This window comes from Bos grunniens, chromosome 3 (assembly GCF_055505025.1).
Source record: "Bos grunniens cultivar Pamir isolate PY7600 chromosome 3, Bosgru_T2T1.0, whole genome shotgun sequence".
Taxonomy (NCBI): domain Eukaryota; kingdom Metazoa; phylum Chordata; class Mammalia; order Artiodactyla; family Bovidae; genus Bos; species Bos grunniens.
In genome coordinates, this window is record NC_141167.1 from 40586960 (window position 1) to 40601565 (window position 14606).

A 14606-nucleotide genomic window follows, 5' to 3' on the forward strand; every position below is an offset into this window, starting at 1 on the left:
GGTATACATGAAAGAAAAATGCACAGCCCCGTGGTTCAAAAGCACAGGTTTGATCTAATTATTCTATTTATTAGCTGAATGACCTTGGGCAAGTTAATCTATCAAAACTGTTTATAAAAATAGCATATAGTAAGTACCAAGAGTTGTTGTGAGCATTTAAAAAAAAAACAAGGCATCTCCCAAAATTGCAGTTTCAAAGTGCCTGGCACATAGCAAGCAATGGGTAAATGTTAATTATTGTTATGTTATTGGCTTCTTAGGAGAAATGGGATCTTTAAATGAGGAAAGATCAACAATGAGTGGCACAGACACTGAGTCCTAGACAATTTTGGGAAAAAAGGACCTGAGAAGTCTTCAGAGAGGCAAATGCAGGGCTGGGACTGGAAGAATGAGTAGAACTTAGATCGTTTGATCTGGGCGAGCTCACATTTTCCTGCAAATTGGAGGAGCTTGTGGCAGAAAGAGAATGGAACTGGGGATTAGAAGCCCTGGTCTCTCTGTTTTCTGCAGTTACTCAGCATGAGCTTGGGTGCACCACTGAGCCTTGATTTCCTGATGGTAGAGAAGGGGCCAGGAATATCTGCTTTGCCTGGCTCCCAGCATTGTTGGATGAGTCACGAAAAAATGCTTTGAAAATGGTAAAGTGTGACATAAGAATAAAGTCATTATTAAATCCTTAAATTTAGAAAAAGAAGATCCCAGAAGAGTTCCTGCCTATGATTGTAACTATATAACCTACATGATAGTGTGCTGTGGAAGAGGTGCTGATAGCCCTAGTAAGGTCATAGCCCAATGTTAGCACACCCATCCTGACTCTTCCTAGGCTCTTTGGGAGTCTCTATTCATAGTGTCTGAGTCCCTACATCAATTCCCACAGATAATCACAACAATGATAATAATAGTGAACAGTCACTACCATTTATTTGGCACATACGATCAGTTAGATGCTCTGCTAAATATTTATAAACACCATCCCTCTTGGTTCTCAAACAATGTCATGAAGCAGCTATTGTTATTTCCAGTTTAGAGGTAATTAATCCCCTGGAGAAGGAAATAGCAACCCACGCCAGTATTCTTGCCTGGGAAATCCCATGGACAGAAGAACCTGGTGAGCTACAGTCTATGGAGTCGCCAAAAAGTCGGACACAATTTAGAGACTAAAACAACAACAAAGTTGAGGCTTAGAGAAATAATTTACTTTGGCTCCATTTACTTAGTAAGTGACAGCTTGATTTGACTCAGATTTCTTTGACTCCAAAGCTTAAGCTCTTTGTGCCATTTTACTGTTAATTTTTAAGGGGAAGAATGCTTCCCCACCCCCCAGATATGTGTCAGTTTTCCTGCGGAGAATTAAGCACGAGTTAAATGAATAAAATGGTTATGTTTAGGAAGTCCCTATCCTGTTACTTATGGCTCCACAGTGTTTCCTTATCACCACCACATGCTCTTCCTAGTCCAGAGACTGGGGTATAACGAAGAGAATAATCCCTTGTAGTCATCCTGGGGTTTATGTTAATATAGTCATTCTTACATTTGAACACCACAAAAAGTTCTTGAAACTGTGTTATCCTGTTGTACTCATGAGGACACCAAGGCTAATGGAAGTCGAGGAACTGACCCAGATTCCCAGCTAATAATTGGGAGAGCTGTCTAGAATATTACAACTGTTACTAATAAAAATAATAGCAAGGGTGTGGTGTTAAATAATCCTATAAACAATGTCCAACATGAAACAATAAGAAGGTTTCCTCCTTGAACCTTGGAATGCAATGGTGTGATGCTTGTGCTTGAGTATACTTAAAATTATGTCTATGTTACTGACATTTAAATAACCAAATCCTGAAACTTGCTGGAAAATGAAAAGGTTTATTTTCTTGAGTAATAAGGCTGAAATAGAAGGAAAGGGAGATAAGCTAGTAGATTCTTATCACGGCACAAAGGTTTCTGAATGTCAAATGTTAAACTCTTCTACATTCAGTAGGAATTTTGCTCTGAATCTTCAGTTCCCTGGGGTACCTTTCCCGTCTGTGCCTGTCAGCTTCATTGTTATGTATTTTAGATAAAGCTTTCCCCAACATTCAAAACTCCTTCCGGCCCTTCCTTTTAGGACAGAGACATAAATAAAGTGTGTACTATGCCTTTGCATTTTTGTTTTCTTTTACCTTGTTTTACCCATATGCCCACCCCACCTCCAATCTTCAGAAGTATAAAGCTAAGGTAAAAAGAGCTTTTAAAAAAAGGTGGGAGGAGAAGGGGGGCTCTGGGGAAGTATGCAAATGGCAGAAATGTCTATGGGAAAATTAAGGGAAGTGAAATTCAGCAAGAAAGAAATTCATTGATGTTGTGATGAAACGTTGTCACTGGAGATGATGACAAATTAGAATCCGTTCCCATGGGGACTGGCCAGCTACCTACTCATCATTTGACCCATAGCTGGATGCTGGCTAGCTGAAAGAATTGACCCAAAAGATGACAAGATGGTTTTAGCCCTGTCGTCTCATCAGCATTCAGGAACCCCTTAGGGGATGAAGGGGAGAGGATAAAGAAGGATAAAAGATGAAAGCTGAGCCATGGAAAGAAAAATGTTTTTAATTACACTGAGAAGGATTGTGGGTCCACCTGTAGCTTTTTGTTGAGAATGTCCTTTGTTTTCTTCTGTCTGCAGGGATCATGGCAGGATACAGACCCAGAATCTGTCTGGCCTCTTGGAAGTTTCCGCCTTGGTAGCGGGTCCTCTCGAATTTAACGGATACATTCAGGATTTAATCTCTCTGTGGGCTATCTTTACTCTAATAGATTCTGTTATGCTTGCCGAGCAACCTGGATTTGGTTGGCATGCTAAAAGAGATTGCTTTTAGAGAGGGAAAATCTACCCCACGGTGCAGCGTGAGGTTTCTACTGTGAGTCACCCTCACGGTCCTTGTCCAAAGGGCACCCTGGGGTCATCTCAGGCAGTGGGGTCAAAGGAGGCCAGATCACCCCCTGAGAGTCCAGAGACCCTCAAGCTCCACATGCCTCTTTTATTTTTTTTCCACATACACAATAGGAATTACAATTTCATCTTACTACTCTGTGATGACAGATAAATTAACTCAGATCAAAACCCAGAGAAAAGTACTGAATTCTGAAGTTCATTTCCTTCAGAATAGGAATGTTACATTTATTCTCTTCTCCTTCCAGGTAATGATCAAACTGGAATACCCAGAACTAATCAGGACAATTTAAGTTAGTTCAGTAGAACTGATAGCACAGTAGTCAGGTAAGGACAGATAGGCATTGTTTTGGAGGGTACGTTACTTCAAATTCATATCCCTTTTTCTTATTGGTGGTAGAATTCAGCAATTCTAAACTTCAAAGTTTTGACTTTCATAGGAATTACGAAAAATTCCAAATGAAATGTAAATTATTAAAATCTAATTCTCGTGAGACTGTGTATGGCTTATGGTATTCTGCCAAGAATTTCATAGCATTGATTCAAATGGGTTTGAAAAGAAATCACGGGAGGTTGTTGGTCTAAGAATTCACAGAGTGAAGCTTGGGTTCTGAGGCAGAATGTTACTGGTTTTGGATCCCAGCTTTACTACTTACTAGTTTTGTGACCTTGAGCAAGTTTTTTTTAACGATGGAAATGTGTAGTTTGTAGGGTTCCTAGAAGGATTAAATTGTCATATGCTTGTGAGGTGCTTATAACAGTGTCCTACACATGATTAATGTGGGCAGTTTTTAAAAAAAATAAAGCCAGATAGGGTGTCATAACATGGATTCTGAGGAGTTATTGACCAAGAGGAGTGAATCCCAGAGGAGAGAGCTTTCTTCTGAGACCTTTTGTTCATTGTCTTGTGTGTCTGGACTCTGTATGTAAGTAACTGCTTCCACTAATGAAGAATGCCATTTTAGGCCCGCCCTAACTCGAAGGCCAAAGGCAGAGACCACCCTCTGCTCCCCAATCCCCACCAGAGTCCATCTCCCATCACCCAGTAACCACCTCCCACCCCCACCCTAGGGCAATTCCACAGCCAACCCACTCTGTGCCTTGGTGATTATGTTAATGGGAGTTCTATTCCTCAGATTGTGTGATTTTAAAGTTTAAAATTTCAAGCCACTATTGCAGCTTTTCTTAAGTTTGTCTGTGGCACCGTAGCTGAGCAGGTGAATACACAGGTTTTATAGACAAGACAGTTCTGAGTTTTAAATGAGGGAATGAAGTCTTACATTTTGTGGTTCATTGATAAAAAAATGTCAGTACTTACATTGCGGGGTCCTGTGCCTAGTATATGGTAAGTACCACTATATGAGAGTTATCATAATTTTCTGAAGAATGTTGAAAACTCTTTGCAACAGATTTATAATTTACAGGCTACTGTCTTGATGATTTCAATGCAGTGTCTCTCTCTGAGCAGCTTTGTTTAGCATAGCTTCAACACATTTATCTTATGAAGGAATTCTGCCTATCCTGGGTGTTCTGGTTACTTGTTGCCATGTAAGAACTGCCCTGTGCCACCCCCCCACCCCCAAATATAGTGACATAGACAACTTTCTTCATGCCTACGGATTCAGTGGTTCAGGCATTGCAAAGCTGGCATCTCCGTTCCATAATGCCTAGGACTCCATCAGCGAAGGCCAGGGGCTAGAATTATCCTGAGACTTCTTGACTCATATCCGGAGCAGGCTGAGATGACTTGAAGACTTGCTTAGCTAGAGCTGCCAAGCAAATACTTCACTGTGGCCTCTCCGTGTGTCTTGGACTTCTTACAGCAGGGTGGTTGAGAGCATTCCAAGAGAGACCGGCAGAAGCTGTATGGCTCTTTATCACCTAGCCTTGCAAATTACATAGTGTCTCTTTTTCTGTGCTCTACTGGTAGAAGCCATCATAAGCCTACCCAGATTCAAGCAGTGGGAGTAGAGGGACCCTCACTTCTCAATGGAGAGCAAATTTTTTATAAAATTACTCGAGTAATGGCTTAATGTTGGATGTGTTAGATCATCTGACTTCTATTAATACCTACAGCAAAGCAAGTCAGACAATCTGTATCCCATCTACTTAACTCTGCCATTGCATAATAAAAGCAGCCAGAAATGATAGGTGAACAAATAATTGGGTTTCAATGAAACTTTATCAATACTGAGCTTCAAATTTCATATAATTACTATCACAAAATTTTTTTTTTTAATTTCATTTAAAAATGTAAGAGTCATTCTTCAGTTCAGTTCAGTCACTCAGTCGTGTCCAACTCTTTGTGACCCTGTGAACGCAGCACACCAGGCCTACCTGTCCATCACCAACTCCCGGAGTCCACACAAACCCATGTCCATAGAGTCGGTGATTCCATCCAACCATCTCATCCTCTCTCCTCCTGCCCCCAATCCCTCCCAGCATCAGGGTCTTTTCAAATGAGTCAGCTCTTCACATCAGGTGGCCAAAGTACTGGAGTTTCAGCTTCAACATCAGTCCTTCCAGTGAACACCCAGGACTGATCTCCTTTAGGATGGACTGGTTGGATCTCCTTGCAGTCCAAAGGACTCTCAAGAGTCTTCTCCAACACCACAGTTCAAAAGCATCAATTCTTCAGCCCTCAGCTTTCTTTATAGTCCAACTCTCACATCCATACATGACCACTAGAAAAACCATAGCCTTGACTAGATGGACCTTTGTTGCCAAGTAATGTCTCTGCTTTTTAATATGCTGTCTAGGTTGATCATAACTTTCCCTCCAAGGAGTAAGAGTCTTTTAATTTCAGTGCTGCAGTCACCATCTGCAATGATTTTGGAGCCCAGAAAAATAAAGTCAGCCACTGTTTCCACTGTTTCCCCATCTATTTCCCATGAAGTGATGGGACTGGATGGCATGATCTTAGTTTTCTGAATGCTGAGCTTTAAGCCAACTTTTTCACTCTCCTCTTTCACTTTCATCAAGAGGCTCTTTAGTTCTTCTTCACTTTCTGCCATAAGGGTGGTGTCATCTTCATAACTGAGGTTATTGATATTTCTCCTGGCAATGTCAATTCCAGCTGTGCTTCATCCAGCCCAGCGTTTCTCCTGATGTACTCTGCATATACGTTAAATAAGCAGGATGACAATACACAGCCTTGACGTACTCCTTTTCCTATTTGGAACCAGCCTGTTTTTCCATGACCAGTTCTAACTGTTACTTCCTTACCTGCATATAGGTTTCTCAGGAGGCAGGTCAGGTGGTCTGATAGTCCTATCTCTTTCAGAATTTCCCACAGTTTATTGTGATCCACACAGTCAAAGGCTTTGGCATCGTCAATAAAGCAGAAATAGATGTTTTTCTGGAATTCTCTTGCTTTTTTAATGATTCAGCAGATATTGGCAATTTGATCTCTTGTTCCTCTGCCTTTTCTAAATCCAGCTTGAGCATCTGGAAGTTCACGGTTCACATATTGCTAAAGCCTGGCTTGCAGAATTTTGAGCGTTACTTTACTAGTGTGTGAGATGAGTACAATTGTGCAGTAGTTTGAGCATTCTTTGGCATTGCCTTTCTTTGGGATTGGAATGAAAACGGAAAACTTTTCCAGTCCTGTGGCCACTGCTGAGTTCCCCACATTTGCTGGCATATTGAGTGCAGCACTTTCACAGCATCATCTTTTAGGATTTGAAATAGCTCAACTGGAATTCCATCACCTCAACTAGCTTTGGGTGATACTTCCTAAGGCCCACTTGACTTCAGATTCCAGGATTTCTGGCTCTAGGTGAGTGATCACACCATCATGATTATCTGCGCTGTGAAGATCTTTTTTGTACAGTTTTTCTGTGTATTCTTGCCACCTCTTCTTAATAGCTTCTTTTTTTGTTAGGTCCCTACCATTTCTGTCCTTTATTGAGCCCATCTTTACATGAAATATTCTCTTGGTATCTCTAGTTATCTTGAAGAGATCTCTAGTCTTTCCCATTCTATTGTTTTCCTCTATTTCTTTGCATTGATCACTGATCTTTCCTTGCTGTTCTTTGGAACTCTGCATTCAAATGGGTATATCTTTCCTTTTCTCCTTTGCTTTTTGCTTCCCTTCTTTTCACAGCTATTTGTAAGGCCTCCTCAGACAGCCATTTTGCTTTTTTGCATTTCTTTTTCTTGGGGATGCCTTTTACAAATAAGTAAAGAGCCAGATTAGAATATCATGATGAGCTAGATCTGACTTTTTTAAAGTTAGAATTCTCTAACTGTGTAGAAGAGACACTTGGGTATTTCTCAAGTGTTTGTATGTTTGAATGTATGTAAGAGAAAGACAAATGTTTGCATTTTTTCCTTCATTTTTAAAGTGAATTTGTGACGATGTTATTTGGAATTTCAGTCCTTTCAAGCACACTTTATTCTGTTACAGAAAATTTGTTCCCAAGGGCAGTCATGAACTACACTTGTAGGTGGGAAATTCGTGATATTTATTTTTGAACTTAAAGATAAAAGACAGAATTTGTTCTTAATGGAGTTTCAGAAATACATGTATATTTTTGAAGTAAGTATCCCATGTTTTTAAAGAGGTGGTGATCCTTAGACCAAAAGATAAGGTTGATGATTCTCTGGGATAATTTTTTTTTTACCAAGTATTTTTTGTAAGTGCAAATTATTTAGTTTTAGATTTAATGAACATAAAATTGCATTTCAATAAATATAACAAGATATATTACATAGAAAAATGGCCATAAAATCTTTGTAAACTGTTTACTTAACATATGTGTATGAGTGATTAATATAGACAGTCATTATTCATAGTTTTTTCTTCAGTTATAACTAAGCAAAAAGTTACATGCAAAAAAAAGTGTTATACATTTTTTGCACATTTTGAATCAGCACCATCCAAATCAATATTCATTAACTATTTTTATCTGCCATCAATGTTAGGCAGTGTAGTAGTTGATGAAAATACAGATGAACAAAAACATATGTAGTACCTGCCCTTACAGAGCATGCAGTCTAGTAGGGTAACCAGATGTCAAACAGATGATAGCATAAGGGGAGAGTGCAGAGCACTGTAAGAATATACATTAGGTTTTTAAGCTTGACCTGTTACTGGGCTTCCCTGGTGGCTCAGTGGTAAAGAATCGGCCTGCATGAAGGAGACCCAGGTTCAACTGCAGGGTAACGAAGATCCCCTGGAATAGGAAATGGCTCCAGTATTCTTGCCTGGGAAATCCCATGGACAAAGGAACCTCGCAGGCTACAGTCCATGAGGTCACAGAGACTCTGACACAAATGAGCAACTAATACTGCTGCTGTCTCTCATCCTCAACTGCCCATTAAAAATGAGAGTCTAGAAAAAAAGGTTTGTTGGATTAGTGCAAACTGCTGTACAGCATATCTGCTAATAATGAATGGTGATATCTCTGTATTTAGGCTACATTTTGAAGAACTACAGGCATATTTGATGGCTTCTTCCATGTCACTTTGGGAAAGAAAAACCAAAGAATGAAATAGAAATGTGCAAATGTTGAAATTTTTTACACTTTTTTTTCTCCTTAAGGTATCATTTTGAATGGATGGAAAACTAACCTAGAAGAACAGTTTGGGACCTATTGGCTGGATTACAAATTGGGCTAATTATCTTTGATTTTTCTCTACATTAGGTTTCTCAAATGGGGCATCGTTGATTTCTGGGGCCACATAATTCCTGGTTACCAAGAGTTGTTCTGTGCATCACAGGACATGTAGGAGGATCCTGGCCTCTACCCACCATGCGCCAGTATCATTCTCCACCAAGTTATAACAACCAAAATGTCTCCAAACTTTGCCCAGTGCCCCCCGAGAGGCAAAATCACCAGTGGGACATTTAAACCACGTCTGTACATTTTATTACAAAGACCTCAACAAGAATAATGTATGTTTTTTGTTTGTTTTTTTTTTTAAATAGTGAGAACTCTTAACTCAGGGAGTCGAATTACAGGTGGGCATGTTGGTTTTTGAGACACACAGTTCCTCCTTTGAAAATGCTGAAATGAATTTGAGCAACCTATTATCACATTAAACATTACACTCATACTCTCTTTCTGGTATCTGGACATTTTTCTAAACTTTATAGTGTGTACAACATTTAACAAGGTTGAGAACCTCAGTTATTTAATTGAAACTCTGGAAGTGCCAGAGTGTCACTGATACAAAATCAAAATTTAAAAGCAACTTGAAAGGAATAAATGAAGATATTCTGATTTGGCTCTATGTTCTCAGCTTGTAAGCTACCGGATTGTGTGTGATGCATGACCCAAAGGAGATGATTAGTTCTCCTCTAGTGTGCTGGTAATGAATAGCCCTACAAAACCAATTAGCTATAATTCTATCAGCCATTTCATTTGGGTAACATTTTGTTTAAGGGGAAGAAAAACAACACTTGTTTTCCTTGGAGATCTGTAATTAAGCTGTGATATTTGGTGGGGACAACTGAGGAAAAAGCAGTATGCTTAGCAATTTGCTTTTGCTTTTCCCATATGAAAGTGTATTATGATGTAGTGGTCTGTTAAGAAAGACATTTGCCCATGTTAAATGTATAACAGACCAAATACAAGTCTATTTCTAACTATATATATTTTATTTTATATGGATGTCTGCACTGTACAACTTCAGAGATTCTCCATTCACATGGAAGGCTGTGAATGGTGCCCCCTGGAGCTGTGTAACAGAAAAGACTAAATATCATTTCCCTTACTGTATTTTCCTCCTTAAAAATCTGTGTGAATCCAGAACTATGAATAGTGGCATTTCTTTCTTCCAGTCACTATTTTGCTCTGTAACCCCTAACACCCACTGCCATGTCAACAATAGTATCAGTAGGCTGTTTTCTCCACCAACAATGGATCGGTATTGTTCTATCTGAATTTGAACACATGAGTAGTTCTTAATGTGTCTTTATCTATTATAAGATAGAAGTTACTATATTACCACAGATTAAGTATTCTTCTGTGACTTTTGGGTATTTGGCAATTTTTATTTAACTTTACATAATGAAATAAGCCATGAATATGTTTTTGTTTTACCAGAAGTATAGATAGCTTGTGACAAAAGTTAATGTATAGTTGAAAGTACAATGGGTTGACGTCCTGGTCTTTTGATTGATTTTGCTTACTCTCATCCCACAGCTAGCCAAAAAAATCCGAGAGAAGTTCAACCGTTACTTGGATGTGGTCAACCGGAATAAGCAAGTTGTAGAAGCATCCTACACAGCTCACCTGACCTCTCCCCTAACTGCGATTCAAGACTGCTGTACCATCCCACCTTCCATGATGGAGTAAGGCTTGGAATTTTTTGTTGTTTAAGCCAGGAATTGAACTGCCTTCCATTCATATTTAAAATGCCTATTTGTTTATTGCAAAATGTATTCCTATCTTAAATAAGCCCTTTACTTTTATATAGACAAGTAATTTTTAAAGAAGTGTGACTATATGCAGGAAATTCCTGGATCTTCCCTGTTCACCTTTTTGTCAAGCTGGAGACTAGGTTCAGAAATACCAAATATTGTTTGAGTCCAGAGTTGACTAAGTCTTGAAAATTGCAAACATTTTTTCATTTGTTAACTAATGGGTCATGAATAAGATAGTCTCATTGACTGAGCTGATTTGCCTAATTTAAGGGTCTGCCTTTCATCCTTGACACATTAGTAGCAAAAATTCCCACATCAGTCCTGGGTGTTCATTGGAAGGACTGATGATGAAGCTGAAACTCCAATACTTTGGCCACCTGATGTGAAGAGCTGACTCATTTGAAAAGACCCTGATGCTGGGAAAGATTGAGGGCAGGAGAAGAAGGGGACGAGAGAGGATGAGATGGTTGGATGGCATCACCGACTCAATGAACATGGGTTTGGGTGGACTCCGGGAGTTGGTGATGGACAGGCAGGCCTGGCGTGCAGCGGTTCATGGGGTCGCAGAGAGTTGGACATGACTGAGTGACTGAAGTGAACTGAACATCCTTTATAGTGTCCTTAAAACTACCAAGGTAGATATGGCTTCAGATAATATTGAAACAGAATGGTTGAGGATATTTTTATTGACATAGTGATATTTGTATCTGGTTGAGGATATTTTATTTATTGGCGTATGTGTGTGTTTGTTGCTCAATTGTGTCTGACTCTTTACAACCCCATAGACTGTAGCCTGCCAGCCTCCTCTCTCCATGGAATTCTCCAGGCATGAACACTGGAGTGGGTAGTCATTCCCTTCTCCAGGAGATCTTCCCAACCCAAGGATCAAACCGGGGTCTCCCACATTTCAGGCAGTTCTTTACCATCTGAGCCACCAGGGAAGCTGTTCATTGGCATAGTGATATTTATATCTGGAGGGGTATAGGGTTATATGATGCTGGAAATTGTAGAGGGAAGAACAGTTATTTCCAGGTACAAAGATTTTGACTTGGTCTCTAATTAGCTGAGTAGCCATAATCTAGTTACTTAACGTTCTATTTTTATATGCAGTTTTCTATCAGTGGATAATAATCTTCATGATACCAAGTTAGAATTGGCTATTTAGAATGACTAAAAGAAGTTAACATACTCTAAAATTATGAGTGTAAAAGTTACCATATCTAGTGTGTATCACTCTTCTTTTTGCATAAGCGCTCTTAAAGCTATGCAAAGGATGAAAACAACACAATTCTTTGGTAGTTAAATGACCCTTTGCTTCCTACAAAGAAGTTTTTACTTATTATATTTTCTTGGTGGGCTATGTATGTAACCGAGCATCCTCAGATCGTTTTATTTCTCTATCTGTATGATGTTAAGATGAGACTTTCTCTCTGGCTTACCTGTGTGCATAGTAGCTATTTACTAACCTAAACAGAAAGTATATACATTTTGGAATGAGACTGTCCAGATATGAATCTTAACTCCAGGAGTTGGTATTCAGGGGGTCTCAGATAGGTGACAGCTTTAACTGAGCCTTGCTTCATCCCTAGAATGGAAATAATAATGGATATTTCACAGGATATTATGAGCATTTTTTTGAAATCGTATAAGAAAGTACTTTGCAAATTGTAATGTTCTGAGCAAATATATGCTTTCCTATCATAGTGAACATTTCATTTTTTGTTTATTAGGTTTAATCAAAGAAGAAATTCTTTTTTTTTATAGTCGGGGCATCGGTAACTTAATGTTTTCAACAATTTGCCTCTAATCTAAAAATAAAATAAGAGTCCATTGGGCTTTAAACCAAAGAAAAAAAATCATTTCCTGACTGAGGAAAAAAGATAGGATAGTAAGGGAGAAGTCCTTACAGCTAGAATTACGCTTAAAACACTGGTTCTCAACTAAGATGATTTCCACTCCCCTTCATCCCCAGGGAGATTTGGCAGTATCTGGAAACATGTTCAGTTGTCACAGTTGGAAGGTGGAAACAGTTGCTCCTAGTGAGGAGAGGCCAGGGATGCTGTAAACTTCCTGCAATACACAGGACAGTCCTCCAAAGAATTGTCTGACTCTCAATGTCAGTAGTGCAGAAGTTGCCTCAAAAATAGGGGATCTTCATGAAATTTCTAAGTAGAACATGGCTCTAGGTGAAACAAAAAGCTTGAATTGACTGACGTCTACTTGTAAATCTACCCAATATGTCACCTTTCCATTTTTTTCCCACCTCATGAATTTCTTTTAATGTTTCAACAGGCAATATAACCATTTGTCTCACTCCATAGCTTCCTATCACCTCTTTTTTCCCCCTCTCCTTCTTTACCTTTGCCCCTGGAAGAAGTCATTGTCCCTCATCTTTGTTCCCATAGTGAGTTTCCGTCACCTCTATTACGGTGCAGAACTGAATGGACCACATGTTGTTGGTAGGTACGCCTCCCCTGCTGTTCTGGGCAGGGATTACAGCTCATCCATTTTCATCCCAGTGCCTCACAACTGGGTTTGATTACTATGTGCTGGAATCTGAAATGACTTGAATATGGGGATGAGTCAGGGGTGAGAAATTAAACTATTATTGGGTGGGACCAAATACTGAACATAATTAAATAGTGAGAGCAAACTGTGACACAGCAGAGAAGTGCTCTGGTTCCTCAAAGCAGAGAAGTATACCAGATGGATGGCTTCACAAAGGATTCTGTGTGTGTATTGGGGAACCCCTTTTCCATTCAGTGGTTAGGACTCCACACTTCCATTTCCAGGGCCACAGGTTTGATCCCTGGTAAGGAAACTAAGACCCCTGCAAGCTGCATGGCATGGGGAAAAGAGGTGTCCCTCTCGGACCTAGGGATTATCATACTAAGTGAAGTAAGTTAGAGAAAAATAAACACTACACAATAGCACTTACACGTGGAATCTAAAAAAATGGTACAAATGAATTTATTTACAAAACAAATACACTCACAGTCATAGAAGACAAATTTATGGTGACCAAAGGGGAAAGGGAGAAGGATAAACTGGGAGTATGAGATTAAGAGATACTGCGGCTGCTAAGTCGCTTCAGTCATGTCCGACTCTGTGCGACCCCATAGACGGCAGCCCACCAGGCTCCCCAGTCCCTGGGATTCTCCAGGCAAGAACACTGGAGTGGGTTGCCATTTCCTTCTCCAATGCATGAAAGTGGAAAGTGAAAGTGAAATCGCTCAGTTGTGTCCGACTCTTAACGACCCCATGGACTGCAGCCCACCAGGCTCCTCCATCCATGGGATTTTCCAGGCAAGTAAGAGATACTACCATGTATAAAATAAACAATAAGAATTTACTGTGTAACATAATACCTTGAAATAGCCTATAAAATGGAAAAGAATCACAAAAAAAGATACATATCTGAATCACTTTGTACACTTGAAACTAACACAATATTGTGAACCAGCTATATTTCAATTTTCTTTTTTAAAAAATGTGCATCTTGTTTGATCTGGTCATTTGGAGGGATATTTCAAGAAATAAAGACATGTTAATAAAGATAAATTTGTTTTAAAAGTCATTGTAATGGCATTTGGAATAGAGAATATTGTAAATATTCTAAATTTCTAATAATAGCTAAGTTAAGGAAATTATATCCCATGCATAAAAGTGATAACATAAAATGTAACCATGCCATAGAAGAGAATATTCTAAAAAAAAAAAAGAGAGAATTTTCTGCCTTGTGAAAATGGTGCTACATGCTTACACACATGTATACTTTGAAGGTTTAGACAGATTTACATCAGAATGTTTTGGAGTAAAGACAGTGATTTACATTTTGAATATGCTGAGATAAGGGTTGAAGTCTGAAATGCAGGTCATCCAGACATTTGGCAATAACCAGTGATCTGCCTTTAAGTGAATATAATAAAATATAAAGTGTAGTTTCTGCCCTCCAGGAATCTGTCATTTAGTTCAGTTTGCCATCTAAGAGACTTGAATTACACTCCTAACATGCGGGGTAAGCAGGTTGGTAGTCCTCTAAATGCTGGACTTGTGTTGAAAGCAGAAACACTGGGCAGCTGCACTGCAGTCTTCTCTCCTCGCTTGGAGTGGTGACAGAGCCAGAAACTGCCATTTGGGGTGAATCTTGTACAACCAGAGCAGTTCTCATGATAAAGCTAAGCAATCAGAAGATAGACGGATGGCAAAAAACATGTTCCCTCTAGCAACATCTTAAACAAAGATCTGATCACAACTGTCTGTAGCTGAAAATGGCAAGTGACAACTACCCTTCTCATAGAC

General features: G+C 39.3%; 1 protein-coding gene across 2 annotated transcripts in view; it reads left to right on the forward strand.

The window, feature by feature from the left end:
• Positions 1–14606, forward strand: part of CACHD1 (cache domain containing 1) — a 235715-nt gene that overhangs the window by 120973 nt on the left and 100136 nt on the right. For both annotated transcript variants that reach the window (XM_086390374.1, XM_086390375.1), the window contains exon 3: positions 10084–10232. In XM_086390374.1, coding sequence (XP_086246500.1) covers positions 10084–10232 — 149 coding nt within the window. The remainder of the gene's footprint in view (positions 1–10083; positions 10233–14606) is intronic.